This window comes from Pogona vitticeps, chromosome 3, assembly GCF_051106095.1.
Source record: "Pogona vitticeps strain Pit_001003342236 chromosome 3, PviZW2.1, whole genome shotgun sequence".
NCBI lineage: Eukaryota > Metazoa > Chordata > Lepidosauria > Squamata > Agamidae > Pogona > Pogona vitticeps.
The window spans coordinates 16,964,035-16,985,091 of record NC_135785.1 but is presented as its reverse complement, the minus strand read 5'-3'; the positions used below and the strand labels follow the sequence as shown (position 1 = coordinate 16,985,091).

Genomic DNA, 21,057 nt, shown 5'->3' with positions numbered 1-21,057 from the left:
ACCCTAGAGGGAACCTTGTTTCTGGCGAATTCCTCAGTTGCTTCATTATCTCCAAATAACACTGTCCTTTTTACCACAGTCCTTTAAAAATTCCAAACTTTCTGTAAATTTCACAGCAAATGAGATATTCACTGTGTTTATCTAACCTGCATATTAAATTCATAATTAGATAATTTGGGGAGAATTTTATAACTATTTGTAGTACTGAATATGTTGGGAAAATTAAAAGGTTTAAAAAAAAAGGACAGAGCATCGTGGCATTTTAAAGACTGGTAAAAATTATGCACCACAATGCTCTTGAGAGTCCCCTGGACTGCAAAGAGAACAATGCTATCCATTCTGAAGGAAATCAAGCCTGAGTGCTCACTGGAAGGACAGATCCTGAAGCTGAGGCTCCAATACTTTGGCCCTCTCATGAGAAGGGAAGACTCCCTGGAAAAGATCCTGATGTCGAGAAAGAGTGAAGGCAAGAGGAGAAGGGGACAACAGAGGATGAGATGGCTGGACATTGTCATCGAAGCGACCAACATGAATATGACCAAACTCTGGGAGGCAATGGAAGACAGGAGGGCCTGACATGCTCTGGTCCATGGGGTCACTAAGAGTTGGACGGGACTTAAAAACTAAACAACAGCAACAATGCTCTGCCCCTTTTTTTTTGATTAATTATAAGTCAATTCTGATTTATGGCGACTCTTTTCAGGATTTTCTAAATAGATAATACACAAAAGTGGTTTACCATTTCCTTCTGCTGCGGGTTTCCAGGGACTATGGAGCTTGCCTAAGGCCACACAGGCTGGTTATTCTGGGATGCACAGTAGGGACTAGAGATTGGGGTATTTGTATTCGTATACCCCCGCACAGGTGGAGATAGCGAGGGTCTGGCCCCATGGGGTCCATGCGTCCGTCCTATCGTTCCAGAGCTTGCAACTGCTGAGCCACTCCTGGCAGGAGGCGCGAAAGTGGCTCGGCGATCATGATCTCTGGAGCGACAGAATGGCAGCATGGACCCCACAGCATTAGCGCTTTGGTGAGTGGACTGTCCAGCCCCATGGGGCCGTACCCTCATTTTTTTCGACCTGTGCGGGGGGAAAAATACCCATATCTCTATCAGGGACTCAAACTCCCAACCTCTGCTCTATATAGCCAGATACCTAAATCACTAAGCTACCCAGCCAGCTACTTTAAAGACTAAAAGATTTGTTTCAGTGAGAGTTTTCAAGGTATGATCCATGAAAGTTCATGCCGAACTAAGCACTAGTTTTTAAGAATAACTATATTTTGTGCCCCAACCTCACTAATTCTGCCAAGATGCTGAGACTGAGTAATACAGCTACTTCTTTGCTAGGAGTTAAGCAATGCAAGGCTGAGACCATGAACCACTGTTGCGGCTTACTTACAGAAAAAAAACATTAATAAGTGTCTCTTAAATCCAGAGTAAGTGACTCCTTTGCTGCCTTTAAATCTTTGGGGAAAACTGTGGCCGACATTACAGCATCTAATCAATTAGCTATATTTTCTCTCTCCAAAGCCATGCAACTGGAGGCAAAGAGCTGATTCAGCACAGGAGAAACTTTTAACAGCCACACTGCAATTTATCCGAAAGGAAAGGTTATAAACAACAAAACTACATTAGCATATTAAAATACACCAGCTGTACACTCACTTACCTGGGAGTAAGCCCCAATGTAATCAATATGGCTTACTTCTTAAGACACACATCTAGGATTCCATTGCAAATTAAAAAAAAAACTTGTTGCACATCATTAAACCACAAAGCTCCTGGCATGCTTATGAAACATTCCATTAAGTATTGATTACATCTGAAAGGATGATGTCAGCCTAGAAAGCTTACAGGTTTGATCCAGTATGGCAAGTTTTACGTTTCCAACCATTTTCTTTATCAGTAAAATTCAGGGAAGCCAAAAAGAGGTACTGAATCTCTCTCCCTTCAACACGAGGTGAACCCACTCATGTTGGCATCTACTGACCTGCTGTACCAGATCTACAGTGTAAAATAACAAAAACTGACTAAAGCTGTGCTCTCCTCTTTTAACGTGGTTGTGGGCCAGCATAGTTATGGGTTTCAAATAAGATACTTGAGTTTTCAAAATGGGGCTTCAAAATGTATTGCTTTTCCTTTGCTTTCTCATTGTCAGGATGAAATCTAACACCTGACAAACCCTGCTTTAGTACCTCTAACCTTTACATCTTAAGGCAGCATACCGACTATATTGCCTGAGCATCAAACGTCCCTCCCCCAAACAGGGTATCTTGAAACTTTTGTGTTTTTTTTAGTTGGTTTAATAAACATATCACTGCAGAAATTGGAATTTCTCTTACAGTCAACATAGCATTCCTTTCATTTTTTATATTTTTATTTCAGTAAAGAGCTTAGGGACTAACAACATTTTGTATACTATATGCCAGAAAGATGAGCTAATAATTCTTTTTTTAGTGTTTTACTGCTGGTAGCATAATTGAGTTTCATGAAATATCCTCCTGTTCTCCATCATCAGAACACCTAGGATTACATTCCAGCACTGGGTTCTGGCAAAAGGACATAAAATGTATATCTGGACCAAGGCATGTTCCAGCCCCAGTGACACTGCAGTATCAAATCAGGCAACCCTGTCAGTACTTGTATTTGTTGTGGCACAAGAGTGCTGTTGCTGACAGGGTTCAGACCTTCCAGGGTGCATCATCCCTAGGAGTCATTTGATCAATCACAAGGCAAGGTAGCGCTCCTAAGGGTCAACATACTCCTTGCCATCATGGGAAGCTCTTTATAAAAGATCCTGTTTTGGGCAAGGACACTCATTCTTTCCACAGCTGATACATAGAAAGTTGTAAGCATCTACTTCTGGACATTTTCTGTGAACGTCACACATCCATGGTTAGATGTAATTCCTTTGGAAGCCAGTGAACTTCAGGATAATTGTGGTGTCTGAGAAAGTGCCCAAATTACCCACATATGTGCATTGGATCTTTTATGTTCTTGTGCTAATTCATTCAGCCAAGTTTTGAAAGTAATGGCTAATGTTCAGAGGCGGTCTTTCTGGCTTGCTATTTCCTTGCCCCAGTAACATTCACGTTGTTTCCATGTGAGTTTCTGTCCAATAGAAATAACTACAGTAGGACACTATATCTGCTGGAGATTGGTTCCAAGCTCCACCACAGATATTGAAAACCATGGATAATAGCAAACATTGTATAGAAAAAAGAAAGAAAAGAAAGAAAGAAAAACAATTATTTTCACATGCTGTACCAGAACTGGCTCCTAGAGGGTGACAGAGACCATGCTATGTATTCTTCACTAACAAGTATTCATAACATATTCTCTAGCTCCCTCTAGTGGCTGTTTCTGGTAATACATGTGAAAAGTTTCCTGGGTTTTTTGTTTAATATTTTAATATTTTCAGACTTTGAAATAGCTGAAACTATGGATACTGATCCCATGGATATGGGGGTGCTACCTACCAAACAACCAATTTTTAATTTACTTGGCAGATGAGATTTCTCTAATTTTGTAGTGGACATGTGGTAGGGAGCCAGAACTCATCAAGCAAAATATGATGCCATCCTTTTTCAGGTCAGACTACTTGTTGGTATCTCTTACTCTGACTGGCAGTAACTCTCTAGGGTCTCAGGAAGACCTTCACATCATGTCTTATCTGAATCCTTTTTTTAATTAGCAATGGCAGGTTCTGAACCTGAGATATTCTACACTCAAAATGTGCTCCACCCCTGAATTGCATTCCTTCTCAGAAATGGACCCTCATTCATGTTCTCAGAAATCCATTTAACTCACGTGTGCATATACTGCAGGAACATCAGTGCAACATCTGATGTGTCAGCTGGGTCACTTTAGACAATGTAGCTGAACTGAACTACTCCTTAATTTAAACCTTGCAAATTAGCAGCGACCCAATCTTTACCTTTGGTGGAATGTCTTCTTCCTGTCGTAACCAAGAACTTCGGTCAAACTTTTCAACACGAGGGGGGAGAGGAGGGTTTTCAGAGGTTGGGTCCGAGTTCTGCCTTGGTATCTCAGTGCGGTGAGAGGTCACCGTCAGAGCATCCTGAAACCCAGCCATTCCCTTTGTAGGCTGTTCATGCAGTGACTGAGAGGCAGGCAAGGAAGGTCCTTGGGATTTCACACTGACCAGATGTGGAATCTATGCACCAAGTTAAAACAAAATCATCAGAATAAACCGGTAAAAAGATGATTTAAAAAATTTAAATGACTGCAAAATACTTATTCAAAAATAAAATAAAAATTAAAAACCTTGTTCCCAAATTTCTAGTTTTGGTACTGATTTTTTCTTGTTTTTTAATATTTCAGAACTCCATAAAAATATAATAAGAAAAATTAGAGCTTCTAACATTACAGAGATTGAGGTCAGGAAATGCCAATGATGAGATTCCTCATTGTGTTTTAATTACTGTATTTTCCTCTCTAGATAGCTGTTATAATTCTCAATTCTACAATTGTGTGTTACTTATGACATGATTTAAGAAAATTACATATGAAATGAATTGTTTTGCTTGGTATTACGGTTTCCGGTATATCCAAAAACAGAGGAGACCTGATTTTTCTCAGGTTTTTTTTTTTAAATATAGTTTAACAAGGCACTAACTATTATTGATATAGAACTTCCTTGAGGCGTTGCTTCTTGTTTGAAAGGAGGGGGAAAAGACAAAGAAGAAATGGCTGTTTTCAGGAGTTCAGGCTCTGAGGATTTGCCAAAATTTGTTAGCAGTTTTTGTATTTCTACTGTTATAGTAACATAATTGTGATAAACTATTTATATAGTTTTGTTTTTGTTTTTGTAAAGCTGGTGCTCCTCTTTTTTGGTTGCACTGAGTTGCCGACGGAAGGAAGGAAGGAAGGAAGGAAGGAAGGAAGGAAGGAAGGAAGGAAGGAAGGAAGGAAGGAAGGAAGGAAGGAAGGATAAAATAAAATGATTAAGAAGAAGCTATGCAAAGTTATGAGCATGAATTTTTATACTCTGGAACTGGCTGACTGACTATAAGAATTGAAGATTCTACGGCAAGTCTCACTGCAGTTTGCTTCTTTGAAAGATTTCATGTTCTGCTTTTGGAAAGAGACTGTATACCTTCATTGCAATGAGGTTACAATAAGTACATTTAAGCCCCATGTGCTTAAGTGGCACCAACCTTGGCAAAAGGCTGGCGGTTCTCTCTCCAGTCCTGAATGTAACATGACTTTGGAGAAATTACTTTCAAAACAAGTGAGTACTAATGATGCATGCCAGATAGGGAAAAAGGGGGACGGCATCATAGCAAACAGTGGTGATCATGACTTTTTTTTTTCAGTTTAGTTGGCTGTAAAAGCTTCTAATTGAAACAGAAGGATTGCCATACTGGAACAGACCAACTTTTAAATATTTTCCCATGGAAGCTATGACTTGATGGTTCCAAAGGTGGGACAGGGGACGATATTTATCACAAATATCCTATATTTCCTTCAGAGGAAGGAGCCTTATGTGGAGGCCATGCAAATGAAGAAAGGAGGAAAACAGATGATTTGCAATGATTTGCAACAGAACTTGTGGTCAGGTTATGAATTGAACCATGTGAATGTGAAGACTCTGCTTTCCTCCCCAAACTTTCATATATGCAATCATTATTCATTTTAAGCCACGTTCTCAGGGCCACTGCAGGACAGAAAATTCAGGGTTGCCATAGAGCATATACCTGAGAGTAATTTGCAGCCAATCTTGGCTCTCTCACAGCTGCACAGAAATGACAAATGTTTCCAAAGGTGCATTAATTTTATTCCTTCTTTAATATGCTCTGTAAAGAGATTCTGGATCACAGTTCTACTGAAATCTGAGGAGAATAATGGCCAAGTTTACAGTTTCAATGCCTGCACAACGGTTTGGCCACAACTGCTGGATTTTTATCAGGCTACAGAACGTTAAGTGGGAGTCGACTGGAGCAAGATTATCTGAATTCACTATATGCACTCTTCTCTAAGATACAATGTAGCACCAAGTCAGTATTGTAGTGCTTAAATGACTTTCCTTGCCAACATTTCTAACCAACATTTCTATGAGTTGGCTCCAGCCCATGTGTAGTGTTCCCACTGTACCTGGTTACAACATGTGGCTGCCTCAAACTACCTGTTTATCTAGTAGCTTCCTGTACTTCCCTCTTACACACCTTCCCAAAAAAACAATACTATCAGTGACTTGATAATGTGACCTCCAAAGCTACCTGCCTTGCCCACCACATTCTTAATGGAAGAGCAAGGAGAACTGAAAATACGTTCTCACATGAAGGCTTCCCCAACTTCTGGCTGTTCTGTGAATCCTGGACACATTCTTGAACAGCATTTTCAGGGGCACCCCCCCCATGTGACTACAAAAGGCAGGGAAAAGGAATTTGCTGCTAGGTAATGAGGAAAATACTGCATTTTAAAAAACCCCAAAGTCTCCTTTTTAATGGTTTTTAATTGGCTTTTAAGACCTTTATTGCCCTTCTTGTGTTTTTCTTAATGTGTCCACTTACCTTATCGCAAGAAATGATAGGCTTTGTCATGACAAAAAAAAAACCAAAAGATTCTCTTCCCCGTTCTAGATGATTTTGGTTTGAAGAACTAATGTCTACCTGTACTACCTCACCATGACCATAAGCAATGGGACTGAACCAGAATGTAGAAAACTGGAACGTGCTTGAATATTCAGAAAATTAGTTCAGTATGTCCAAATGAATGGTGTGGGATGGGGTGGAGGAGACATACAGTTCAACTCAGTGTCACTATCACCCATAGTGGGATCTTCAGCATGTTAGTGAGGTGGTATGCATCTCTTCTTTGAGGGATGAAAAAAAAAGCATAGATGGTGCATTACCTTGGATGAGAAGAACTTCTCGACATTCATCTTTGGTTTGCCTATGGCCAGCAAAGAAAATGAGGCACCACTAAGGCACTATACCTGTGGATCAACTGGTCTGAGCATGGGTGGTGTCCGAGCAGGCTGCACCCCGCTAATGCTAAAGGACTCCGAACGAGGAGGCAGGTTTGGATCGGATATCCTGTTGGCCACTTTATGAGGCATTGCTGGAGAACTCTGCCGATTGAGCCTTGAACGTTCCTCAACCTGAGGCAAGAGGAGAAAAAAAAACTTGATGAAGTCATGTTGTCAAAACGTTTCACCTGTATGAAGAACCTGTATAGCCATTTTCTCTTGTTCTCTAAATAACACAATGAAGTGCAATTTCTATGGCTTATACATTCCTTAGAGTTTTCAAGGAATGTCGTCTAATTTTATCAAATTGATACAAATATACTTTAAGGAGATGATTGGAATGTTTTAATATTAATTTAGATATCTACCATTTAATCATAAAGACAGCTATACAGGTTTCATACAATTTCCTACTTACATCAAGAGAATAAACCTCCAACCATTATTCAAGCAGATTGCTAATATTTATATTGTTTCAGAAGATTATGGATCACAGGCCAGAAAAATGCATTTTTATGCCATGATTATGCAAAGATTATTGATTGCTGTCATTTGCAAAACCTGAACCATATCTTTTAGAAATCTCCAAGCATGGCGCTAGCTACAGCAAGCCCAGCAGGTCCCATGGAAATAGAAGTGGGTAGCTGATAAGGAGGGCATGCAAAGACAGAGAATGCCAGGCTGCTCCCAGGGAACACCCTCTTTGACTTTTAGGATCCAAAAATCCAAACACTCAACAAAGAAGGTGCAGCATATGCAGCATTATGAAACCAGTATACAACTTAAAGGTTACTACTGTAACCTCAGTTTTCAGTTTCAGAAAGGCAAGCGCAAAAGGCATATTATCAAGAAGACACTGGCTAAAATCCTGTTGCCTAGCATAGCAAATTGCACTAGAGTACGCCTATTGAATCAGTGGGGATTTATTGAGTCAACTCCTTGGTATGCTCCATTGATTTAAATGGGCTTAGTCTAAATGTGTTTTATTATGCTAAAGTAAGTTGCAGTTAGAGTAAACCGATTTCAATCAATGGAAGTTGTAAAGGACTCGACTCACCAAATGCTCAGTGATTCAGTGGCCCTATTCTACTACATTAAGTAACAGGTTTTCAGCCAATGTTTGACTCACCACAAAAAAAGGATCTTAGGTAATTTCCAAACTGAATCAAGAACCTTTATCTAAATAATTAAAGCTAGATATGAACCCAAAGCACCTATCCACAAAAGTGTAATCTCTGAATCTCTGCATTTTCCTGTTCAGGACATGTATTCTACCAGCCAGCTTCTGCTGATCGGCCACTTGCTCCTGATGCAGCACAAGTATATAGGAAGCTACACTGTACCGAATCAGACTGCTGTCTGCCTATCTCTGATCTATCTGTTGCCAGGGGTTCCTGAGGATTCAGACAAGGGTCCTTCCCAGAATTTCAGACTGGAGGTGCATGTCTGAGAGCCTCGGACCTTCTGCTTATAAAGCATTTGATCCACTAGTGACCTATTCCCCCTTTCCAATATGCAGTGATGCAGCATATCCTGAACTCAAAAAAGAAATAAAAGTGAACAGGTTCTCCTAAGGGAAAGGAATTCTCAGTCTTACAAGTTATTCTTATTCTTCAAATTTTATTCAGGAAAAAAAAGATCTCAGTTTGGAAACACCAGTTTAGACACTATAGAACCCATGGACCACTATATGCATTCTGAGAGGATTCTTACCTCTTCTGATACCATCAATAACAAAAGTGCCTTAGGTGAGATTTCACAAAGTGATGGCATAAGACTACAAGCCGACAATGTAAGACTAGGAAATTATTAACACAAGAGTCCAATGATGTAGCTTGATTAAATTGATTAAATGACATTAAATTGATACAGACATACTAAAGCCATGAAACAATTCAGAGTATAAATACAGATCTGAATCAAATGCAAATAAACCAGCACACCATTAATTCCAGGAATTTACATATCTTTTTATGCATATTAAAATCACTATCACCATCACCATGAGATACTTACCAGACTTCGGTGATGTTCTTAAGACTGTACTATAAAGGCATTAAGCAGGAAAACAAGCACTACAGTTACTTTAGTTTGCACCACACATTCACTCTCACACACATACAAAATAAGGTCTTCAGAACCTTATTAAATTCAAGAAAGAGAAATAGTGGGCTATTTCTGATGAGTTGTTGGTTGTTGCCATTATGTTATTAAATCACAGGCGAGTGAGTGTGCAAAGTGTTCTCAAAAATACTGGAGACGTGACAGATCTATACCAAAAGCGAAGGAGAACTGAGAAAACATAGAATGGTGGAAAGGGGTGGTGAAGCTGAGGGCAGATGGCAAAGGACTGGCTGCTTCTTCTGCATTGTCTTGAAAAAGAGTCCCAAATCCAGAAGATCATTCAGAAGCAGTTTGTCTAGGAGTAAAAAGCTCTCCATCTGCTATCTCTGAAATAACTTATCTTCTATGTTGACGATTGAAAAATGATTGTGAGATGCCTCACTATGCGCACCCTTCAATCTGGAGCTATAAATTTCAACTGGGATGACAAAGAATTAGAAATCTGTATAACTGTGAGGGCCTCCATAAATACCCACGAGCCTTCAGAAAATCCGCTTTGACACTGTGGTACAGTTGTTCCCTATTTCTGATTTACAGTAAGTCTTCCAAATGAAAACAAGATAGCAGATACAGCCACCAAAGTGTTTGGGCCTTTCTTCTTTGTACAGTACTCTGATCCCAGAGGAAACACAGAGTTCATTTACAGATAATTCCACATGTAATCCAGACCTGCTTCTATGTAGCAGCAGGCACAGACCAAGAGAATTAAAGTAAACTGGATGTCTCCACCAAGCAGTCAACTGTTTTGTTGTTAAATTAATGTGATGCGGAAGAGAGTTATATGTCATTAAATCAATAGTTGCTTTCAAGATGGCAGTCGGAATAATAAGAAATTGGATAGGTCTTCAGGTGTTTCTCCCTGAAGGATCAAAAAGGGCATTCAAGGCTAGAGCTGGTCACCAAGAGCATCTGACTGTTCAACCAAGATGCTGCCTTTACATCACTTCAACTGTGCAGGGTTATTTAGAATCAATTTGTTGGTGCCTTAAGAATCCTAAGTAACAACACAAGGTGAGTTGGAAGGCAGAAAATAAATACCATGTATTAGGATAAAAATGCTTCTACATAAACATGGGGATGCAATCCAGCTGGTGACAGTTTTATGTCAGTCTGTCTCCCAGGAACATCAGTGAACACGTCTATTATTCAAACCAAGGCCAAAATTATTATTTTTAAAAAAATCAAAGTCTTTACCTCTCTCTTGCTAAAGACAACAGGAAGAATTCACCAGCGTTATACCAATTTGAATAGTGCAGCAAATTGAGAAACTGGAAACTGATTTCTTTTTTTAAAAATGTAGTATAAGATTTACCCATATTATGTTTGAAGTGACTATTTTGAACCAAACTTTAACTATGTCAACAATTCCACAAATGAACAAAATCTGTGGGTTTCATGACATCAGATGTTCAACGTGTCAAATCTGTAAGGACAACCGGAACTCTTCTATCAAAGAGCTAGACTTGAGTACAAATAAACAACTGAAATTAAAGAAGGGTTTTTTCCATGTAAATTTAAGATCGGGTAAAGTTCAAGAAAAGAAGCTGAACATACTCTGGAGTAACATTCATTTACCTTTTATTCATGTAATCAGTTTCAGTTACATTGGGGATACAAAAGTTCTCATGGTCCTTACCATTGTCAGCTGATAAGTTCAAGATAGAAAATATTTTACAAACAGAATGCAATTTTTAAATTTCTTTTTTATATCAATCAATAATACTCTGAAAAAATTTTTTAAACATGATTACTTCTTCTCAACTGGAATTTCATCCAGTGTTTAAGAATGCAGCAACTCAAAGCTGTACAAAGGGTTCTGTCCTTGTATCATAAGCCATCCTTCCTGAAATCAGGCATAACTCCTTCCAGAGAGGAAGGAACAATGCCTTATTTCATAAACAGTCAGACTGACTTGTTTCTGAAAGCCAGCAGATCAGTTTTCAGAAAACAGGGAGATAAAATCAACTCATCCTTCCACATCAGCTAGTATGTCTAGAACTAGTGCTAGCTTCTTTATTAACAATATGCAATAAATGACCATTCAACTGTCACTGGGCAGAGTAGCAGTTTTATATTGGAACTGTGAGTTTCTTCCCAACTACTCAAACCCAAAACTCATTATTTATTTATCTCCTTACTAATCTTTACATATCGGATTCTGTCACTTACTAGTGCTAGATATGAATTAGAATGCTTTGTGACTACACATCTCTTTCTTTATACGTTCATAAGAGAGGTTAAACTACTGAAAACTGTATTCTAATCTGTAACTTTTGTTGGGGAGTCAGTCAACCGAAAAAGAAACCCTCTGCCTACTTCTCTTAAATTGGGAATATGAAATAAATGTAAAGCATATTTCTCTCCCTAACCCCATGCTTCTGTATATACAGTTCCTTTCGGCAAGGGAGGGAAACAGGTTCTTTCGAGTGCTTGATAAAGTACATAAATGATGTTCAGGATGCCTGACTGATTTTTGAAAGAGAACCAGTTTGTTCATCCAACACTATTTTCAATTGTTATATTTTAAAGCTCCCTCTAGCTAAAACTTCAATTTATATAAAGTCACAAAAATTAAGTAAAGTTGCTCCTTACATTTCTAGGACCGGACCTTAAGAGTCATACAAAGCATTCTGAACATCCCATAGCGATCTGACATATTGCTTCAGAAAAAGCAGCTATACGTGCTATATGGTGAGCTGCTTTTCAAACAGCAACGTTCCTCAACTAATCATATAACCCCACTACTCAAGGCAAAAACTAAATACAAAAATTAATGGAAGTAAAAAAATTTAAAAAATCTACTAGGTTGAAAAGGAACATTTGAAAACATATACAGTAAGGATTTTTTTTCACGGAAAATTAGATTAAAAACTTCAATGCATGAAAGTGTAGAAGATTGTAAGGTAATTAGTCCATGATATAATGCTTTCCGAAAAAAATAAAAATAATTCTTGGAGCACAGATGGAAAAGATGACCGCGTTGACTGCTGAAACCAAGTAGTAATTCAGAACTGCATTAGGCCCTTTAGTGGAACTTACATAGGTATTGACTCATCAAATACCACCGATTTAATGGGCCTACTTAAGTGGTGACTTATTACTGATTTTCAGCCAAAATCAAAGGTTCAAGAAGGAAGTTAGTAAAACTTTCAAGATGTTTTACATTAAGACAGTGAAATGACAACCTTCTGTGTGTGCCTACTAACATCTATCTAATCTCAGCTACAAGGCCTCCTCCATCGTGGCACTCCTAATTTTGGAATGTCCTCAAAAAAGACATCCATTTGGCAGACATGTTATATTCATTTCACTGCTTGATCAAAATAGGAAAAAAATGGTTTTTAAAGAACTTTTCTTATTAAAACAACAGTTTTAAAATGCAAAATTTGAAAATAATCTATTAGGCATACACAAGCTGTTCCATTCACATAAATATAGCCCTTTGGATGAGAAATTGAAGATTTTTTACTTTAAATCTTGTCAATGTGTTCTGGGCTATCATATGCTATATGTATCATATTCATATATCTTTAGGACAGAGATAAAATGCCCCAATCATGGGCCAATCATATGAATGTTAGCCAACAGATTCTCTACTAATATGATAAATTATTTATTTATTTATTTATTTATTTATTTATTTATTTATTTATTTATTTATTTATTTATTTATTTATTTATTTATTAGATTTTTACCCCGCCCCCCTAGACAATAAAAACAGTATTTCTGAAGATAGAATATTTTTTCAGATGATGCATGCTGGCGTATACTATGAGGAAGAATGCCTGTTCTAAGATGCCACCTGTCTTCTGTGGTTTTTGTAAGTACTTTGATTAATCCAACCAATTAACTGAATAACTTTGAAGTCTCTGAACATTTATGTCCATTTTCCTCAAAATCTTTTGAAGATCCAAAGAGTCACCAGATGTATGTTATAAACATTTAGGTGACTTGAGAAAAACATCTATTCTTGGATATATTTGCTATAAAGAAGAATAACACCCAGTTTTCTTGTTCACTTCGTTTTCTTTCAATCAAAAGAAAAGCCCCTTAGCAAGCCACCACTAATTAATATAATGGCAAGAATGCTCCTGCTTATTGGTACCACAACACCAAGAGAATTCACCCACTTAATGTGATTTAAAGCAATGTCATCCAGCATAAAGCAGGCCAAACATGCTTGATGACACAGATATGAAATTTTTCACATGCACGCCTAAAACCCGTTTCTTGTTAGTTATTGGAAGAAAGAGTTTGGAACGAAAAGAAGAAAGCTTAGATAATAATCCAAGACGCACCTGAGAAGTGACACCAGAAGAAGGATTACTCTGGCAAACTTTAGAAGACTAGATCAGACTAGAGCTGGAAGAAAACGAAAGGGCATTTAAAGAGGCTGAGCGAGAGCTGGAAGACAAAGGCACCAAGCCAGACATATTCAACTTAGATATTTGTGGAGAAAAATCCAGAGGAGGGACAAAAAGCTGTTCTGTGCTGCGTCCTATTATTTTTCTCCGCCTCTGTGCATGACAACTGTCAGCAATATATTGGTGATTTTCAAAGACACTCTCTGAAGATACATGGTGTGTCTTCAAATCAACTCGTATCTTTCTGTTTCTGAAGAAGCATGCTGGGCTCGAAGCGTTTAGATCTAAATCACCGGGTGTTGAGGAGATACTGCTTAAGGAGGGAACACTCCTTGAAGAACTAATGACACCTTGGTCTAGATGTGAAGAAAGGTACTTCCTTTCCTTATCTTCATTGTGTTCCCGGAAGTTCATTTTGAGTTTATAAGGAGGCAGTGGTGGCCTACCTCTGTCAGAAAGATGAGGAGAAGACGTACACCTGATCTCCATTCTTGTTTGTCTCTCAGGACTGCACCCTTGTGACCGAGACCCTTTGTACAATTTCACACGATTATTCATCTTCCACTGTTCATGAAAACCATGTCTGGTTTCAGAGTCAATCCAAATGGGTCCGTTCTTCAGATCTGTCTGTGGACTTGGCATGGAAACTTTAATTATTGGCAACATCATTCCCTTTTGGGCAGCAGCTAAGAAGTCATTTCTGTGATGGTCTAATAGTTGAGGATGCTGTTGAATTTGTTTACCATAAGGTTTGGAAATATTAGAAAAATTATTACAGTTGGATTGGTGAACTGCACCTTTGTCAGTAAGGAAGGGCACCCGTTGCTTGGGAGAAGAACTATGAGTCTGTTTGGCAGGAAGAACAGGCAGATTATTAAGAGTTCGGTGCTGCACCTGGGGAAGCAGGATTACAAAAATTGAACTATTAAATTTTAATAGTTAACACTTTCTGGTTAATAATACAGGGGTTATGTAATTGTCAAACATGCCCGACCACTCATAGTTTCTGATAAAAAACTTACTGGGAAATCCTTGTTTCCAATCTATGATGACAGCAAGGTAACTCATAGATGAGAGGAGGTCACTCAGCACACACAAACAAGCATTCTTCCGCAGTAAGCTTAACTGCGCAGAGACTATCCATCTAGTCCAGTGTACTGTTTCAAATAGTGGCTGACCAAATAGGTCACCCAAAGCACAGTATCAGCTCTCTCTATGCACTACCCTCATTCCCACAAACAGCTACTATTCAGTCACAAAACGCTTCTGAACCAGAAGCTGGAGGAGTTGATTTTCTGGCTAACAAGGAAGGCATCAGCATTTTGACTGACACTGTCAGCTTGGGCAGCAACAGCACTGCTTCTTTTGTGGTTTTGAGAGATGAATGAAAAGAACCAGACATTGCTGTCCATATCCATGCCATGCTGCTCCATCATATTCAAGGAATGGCTTACCCCAAGCCCCCATTTCCAGCAAATCTCTCCCGTGCAAAGCAGCCTTGTGGTTGATGGAAACTCATCTTCAAGTATATACATATATGAGGCAGGGAAGAGAAGGCTGAGGAGACTTAGGTGGGCACTATTTCAGTAGTATATGACACTGAAATCACCTCTGCTCTCCAGCTGTGCTTACCCCACCAGTTGCCAGAAACAGCAGGGATGACAACTTAGCAATCCCTGTTAGGAACAAGCAGTAAAAAACTGGAGCTCCCAAAATGTCAATAATCTGGAAGCATTTTTAATAGTGTGTGGAAGAAGCTTACGTGGCTGAATGCATGCACTTCAAGAAGCTGCTCAAGCATGGGCAGGACTTGGGCCACCTCTCCAATAACAACCTGAAGACTCGGCAGAGAGCATTGCTACTGACACACAGAGTGGGCACTGTAGGGAACAGTGGCTTCCTTATTGTGAAGAGTAAGAGTCATCCAGAGAAGCAGGGAGGTGGATGGGCAAATAGCAAGAGGTGGAAGGCAGAAGACTACACATACACATCTCAAGAATAAGTTCCAGGTTATCGTGGCGAAGCTTGGAGGGGTGCAGGAAAAGACTTTCTGCATACATAAAAATTCTAGTATTACTTATCACCTACAGGAGGTGATAGCCCTGGATGACTACCCATTTTCTCTGGTGGAGAACACTGGTTTCCGTAGGTTTGTGGCAGAACTGGCACCTCAATTATCCACAGGGTGGAGCCAGATTTATATTGGGGTGTCAGGCAACCTGGTATAGCAAAAGTTGGCCAGGTCACAGGTCGTACATTTTATAAGTGACACCTGAAGCAGCTAAGATGCAAAACATGCTGTATCTCCTTGCATGTCACTGGTGCAAGGTGGAAACATCGGGCAACCCTCAAGGCCAGGATAAAGATGGGACCTGTTGCATTTGTCCTGCAAAGCTCACAGAGAGCAACACAGATCCTTAGTGAGAAGACAGTCATCCTTAGCCAGATGATCCCAGTGTTCCAAGTCTTGGTTGGAATAATAGAGGATATAATGAGGAGATAGTCTAGGTGGATGGGGAAATTCTATAGAGGGAGAAACATATTTTTTCTCAGCCTGAAGCAGTGGCCCAGGCCAGTAAGCAAAAAACCCTGCTTCTCTACAGACCTGCTTCCTTGTGGAAGAATGATAGAACATAGAATAATAAAGTTGGAAGGGGTCTATAAGGCCATCGAGTCCAACCCCCTGTTCAATGAAAGAATATAAATCAAAGGGTTTCTGCCAGGTGGCTTGTCTAAATTTCTCTTGAATGCTTCCAGTGTTGGAGCACTCGCCACCTCTCAAGATAACTGGTTCCAGGACTCTAGCAAACCTCTCTGACCTCTGAGTTAAACAGTGGGCAGTGGATATTGAGTAGCAGCAAGGTGTGTGTGTGGGGGGGGGGGGGCACGCGGCAGCAATGCAGCAGCAGCTAGTGAAGAAATTCCAGTGCACATCTCTACTTTTAAGAGAGAGAAAATAAAATTTGAAAAAAAAAAGACTTGATTTTTCAGGTATCTAAAGTTAATACCATAAAGCAAACTTCCCCGTGCATCGGTCACACATACAACCATCAAATCTGTTAGAGAAAAAAGAAACTTTTGAATCGAAAGCAGTTACCATGCTTCTGCGATACCTGTGATTTTCTTCTGAATGGGCAATCCATTCTTTCAACAAGACTGCATTATGTGGGCATGCCAGTTTTTCATTTAACAGATGGCACTGTTATAATAATTACAGAGGACACTAGCGCAGTCTGCTTTCAACCCTGACCTGTTTGTAGCGTGCCTCAGTAATAAACAAGCTACAAAAACTAAATGGTGGTGGGTGTTCAGGGATTTATTCTATTCTTCCATGCCCCCCTTCTGCCTCTCACTTCACTGTGTTGACAAATAAGCAGCTGTCAAGACAATTACATACACCAGGGTCAAAAGAGGTGATTATGGAGTGCATGAAGCACAGTGTGCAACAGAAGAGTTTCATACAAAATCGCAGCCTATCAGACAGTGAATAAAACTTGCTAGCAGAAGAACCATGACATGCTGAATGAGCTGATGTATGAGGGCAGACCGCAGCTTCTTAATATGGTCTTAGCTGGTGGTTTTCACACTGCATGGCAGAATCTTGGGTCCCTCGTTATGAAGATCAGTAATGCATACTAGCTTCCCTGAACATTTGTTTCCTCATAATTTACCAACATTTTAGCTACAAGAAGGGAACTGGGTATCTTTGCCCTCTCAGTTCATAGTTCTCATGGAAGAACTGAAACTCATTAGACCTAGACCATAATAGCCCACACTAACCAAATGGGCAACTCAGAACATGACTAAGGTTTTGTAATAGATGTATAGAAGCACCTCAGCACTTTATTTATAGACTGATTAATTAATTTATACATCGCCCCTTTAGTGCATACTCACTATTCTGGGTGGTGTATAAGCAGCTAAAACCAATGTAAAAACACAATAAACTATAAATTAAAATAGAAATAACAAGTAAAATTACTCTGATGTGGGAAAGGTTTCAAAATCACTCACTCTGGTTCACTGCTTATCTGTTATATCAGATATTTAGGATATACTGTAAATCAATTGCTATGACATGTTCTTTTTGAGGTAGTTCTCAAAACAAAACAAAATATTTACTATAAAAGAACTGCTATTCTTAAATGGTTGCCAAAGATGGACCAGCCAAGATGAAACTATGGGCATATATGGACAATTGTACAGGGCAGAAGCATTAGACATCCACTATATTCATGTTGTTAGCCGCCTAGAGTGGTCCTGATCCGACCAGATAGGCGGGATATTAAATAAATAAATAAATAAATAAATAAATAAATAAATAAATAAATAAATAAATAAATAAATAAATAAATAAATAAATATTTCCCTTTTGAGAGCCCCTTGGACTGCAAGGAGAATAAACCTATCCATTCTGAAGGAAATCAACCCTGAGTGCTCACTGGAAGGACAGATCCTGAAGCTGAGGCTCCAATACTTTGGCCATCTCATGAGAAGACTCCCTGGAAAAGACCCTGATGTTGGGAAAGTGTGAAGGCAAGAGAAGGGGATGACAGAGGATGAGATGGTTGGACAGTGTCATTGAAGCAACCAACATGAATTTGACCAAACTCTGGGAGGCAGTGGAAGACAGGAGGGTCTGGTGTGCCTGGTCCATGGGGTCATGAAGAGATAATGCCTCTTCTCTCTAAAATAGTGCAACCTGAATAAGACATGCACATTAATTCTTGGGTATTTTGTAGGACTGAATATAATGGTCTAGTTCATGTCAAATACAAGATTGACAATAGGTACCACTGAGTAAGAGATCCCAGGAATAGTTGAAAAATTCAAGATTGTGCCATCTGAGTAACAGATCTGCACACTGAAGGCATTCATTCACAGAGATGTTCATGAAGGCTTGTTCCTCGGTCATGGATTCCCATTCGTCTTGTGACTTGGATCTGATAGCCCATTCACCCGACATCTGTTACACTTTGTTCACAAAACCACTTTTTTCTATAACAAAGTGAAACTTTTCCCGGGGGAATCAGCTGTGGTCAAAAGCCTCTTCTGCTGAATTCATGCATGAACACTAGACCAGGTGGCACTCCTGCTCTTTCAAGTAATACAAGACCTCTGTTCCACTACTATTAAATACTCTGCAGGACGCAGGGTTCTTTATTAGCCCAAATCAACTCATGATGAAAATGTAATTGGGAAAAAGTGGTTTGAGACAGTTTAAAGACTGGTCTGCTTGTTCTGCAACTGTATTTTGCCTTAAAAATTTAAAAAGCGTTTTCCTTATATATTTCATCAAACAGTTGGGGTTTCCCCCTTAAAGTATATAGTACACAATGTTTCCACCAGTGCTGCACTGATTATTTGTTAGTTTTAAACAGCAATTTCAATAGAGTATGCATTTTCCTTAAAAACACAAGTGTGAATATTCTCACTCTACAGATGCTTCCAGCTTTCAGGAATATGGAGGATTCCATTTACCGTATTTGCTGGCACACAAGGTGACCGGCCGTATAAGACGACCCCCCCAACAGGAGGAGGAGGAAGAGGGGAAACGGGGGGGGGGTGGCGGGCGAGCGAGCGCGCTGCTGGCTCAGCAGCGCGGGGCAGCAAGAGGGAGAGGAAGAAGGCAAGAGGCTGAGGAGGAGGAGGAAAAGGGAAACGGGCGGGGGGGCCGGTGAGAGAGTGCGCTGGCTCAGCAGCGAGAAGGAGAGGAAGGCAAGAGGCTGAGTGAGTGTGCAGCTGGCTCAGTGGCACGGGGCGGCGGGTAGCATGGCGGTGGGCTCTGGCCGCTCAGGCATGGCAAGCTGTGCTTCCCTCCCTCCATACAGACCGACTGCCTGCCCGGCCGCCTGCCTTCCTCCCCAGCCAGCGCAGCCCCACGTCATTCAGTGCACCCGGCGTACAAGACGACCCCTTGGAGGCATGTTTTTTGGGCCCAAAAAGTTGTCTTGTACGCTGGCAAATACAGTAATCAGGAATTGTGCAGTAAATAGCATGACACGATACTAGGCAGATTTGACTTTCTAGATGCTTGGAAACAGAAAAGACTTGAAGATCATCTAATCAGACCTGCTCAGCACAGGAACCTAGATGACATCAAACTGTAACAAAGATGTAGCAATACTGAATAATCCATAGAAGGATGAGAAAGTGAGGGGTTTGGCTTTACTTAACACGTGGAGCCTGAGTTTGTTTAGCTGCAACTTCTATCAACCGCATAATTAAGAGAGAAAGAAGAAAAATGTCCATCCCTTACCTCTTTTGCCCATGCTGGCTTCTCGCTGGCATTCAACCCTTCCTTGTAATGATAAAGGGCCTTCTTCTCGGCTGGTCTCTGCTCTTGTCTCTGTTGCTGCTGCTGTTGTTGCTGCTGCTGCAAGGAGACGAGGTAGTCCCGTTCCTGCTGCAACTGCCGCTGTAGCCTCTCTGCTTGCCGCTGCTCTTCTAGCTGTTTGCGCTTATATTCCTACCGAGATATAGGATACAACAACGTCAATGAATGGAACCCACAATATGAAGCCACAGAAAATACAGTCTGGATGGTGCTGAGAAAACAAGTTATTAAGTAGAAACATTAATCCTAATATTAAAGATGCAGTCATCTCCATATAAGATGTGAACCTTGGTCCCTGTACACAGTGGAGTAAATGCGTTTCAGCATTCTAATGCCCCATGTAGTTTCTTGGATGCTATTAATTGCTCAGGGGCTCTGATTTAAGAGAGGTCTAATTTATTCTGTTTGGACACAAATGCATGCCCATGTACTTCATTACATATATTTTTAAACTTTATGCTTCACATTGCTTTCACTGTCTCTTGATGAACAGAGAACTCCATTTTCATTTAATCAGGGTTACATCAAGAGCACAATTACTGGTACAGCTCAGTGGCTCGGAGGACTTGGCTCCTGAACTTCAGGCCAGGAGTTTGAATCCCCACAGTGCTTCCTGAGAGAGGAGACAGCCAAGATCACACGCAGCATGGGTGACTGATGGGGTAATGTGCCCTGCCACCTATACAGCACTGAACAATCTGCACCATTCTAGAGCACCATCAGAAGGAAGGCCTGGTAAACTACTTCTGAGTCCTTTATACTGTACTTAGAAAAGTTGGGAAGATTGTCCTAAGTCAAAATTGACTTGAGAGCACACAGTTAGTATTATATCAAGTGAGAGAACACAGGGGGAAAATAGTCACAAAACTACTATTTATTTTCTGGTGAGGAAAACATTTTATTTCCTGTTATATTATGCATTTAACAGTTAACAATAAAAGTACTTTTCACTGAGCTTGGTGAATTACTTCTTAGAAGTGATTCCTTATGTATCTCATTGCAAAGTAAAATAATTAATTACTACAAATGCATATGAAAACAACAGTGCATTGTTATGTTACTTGCTACTTTTCTATTAAAAAGTCAGGATTTATAGTAGAATGGCACAAAAATTCTACTCAAAATACCTCTAAAATAAATCACCCTTTAAAAATGTCAAAAGGAACTAGGAAATGTTACTTGTCATACATTTTTTAAAATCTGCTCTCACTCTTACTTGGTATAATACTTTTGAAA

General features: G+C 39.8%; 1 protein-coding gene across 11 annotated transcripts in view; it reads right to left on the bottom strand.

Moving 5' to 3' along the window:
• Positions 1-21,057, bottom strand: part of TNIK (TRAF2 and NCK interacting kinase) — a 327,386-nt gene that overhangs the window by 66,406 nt on the left and 239,923 nt on the right. For 6 of the 11 annotated variants that reach the window (XM_020793810.3, XM_072996188.2, XM_072996187.2 and 3 more), the window contains 3 exons: positions 19,744-19,953; positions 6,963-7,127; positions 3,939-4,178 (listed from right to left, as the gene is read on the bottom strand). In XM_020793810.3, the coding sequence (XP_020649469.2) occupies positions 3,939-4,178; positions 6,963-7,127; positions 19,744-19,953 (615 nt within the window). The remainder of the gene's footprint in view (positions 1-3,938; positions 4,179-6,962; positions 7,128-19,743; positions 19,954-21,057) is intronic. The other 5 variants (XM_078389655.1, XM_072996191.2, XM_078389657.1 and 2 more) reach the window with 1 other exon arrangement.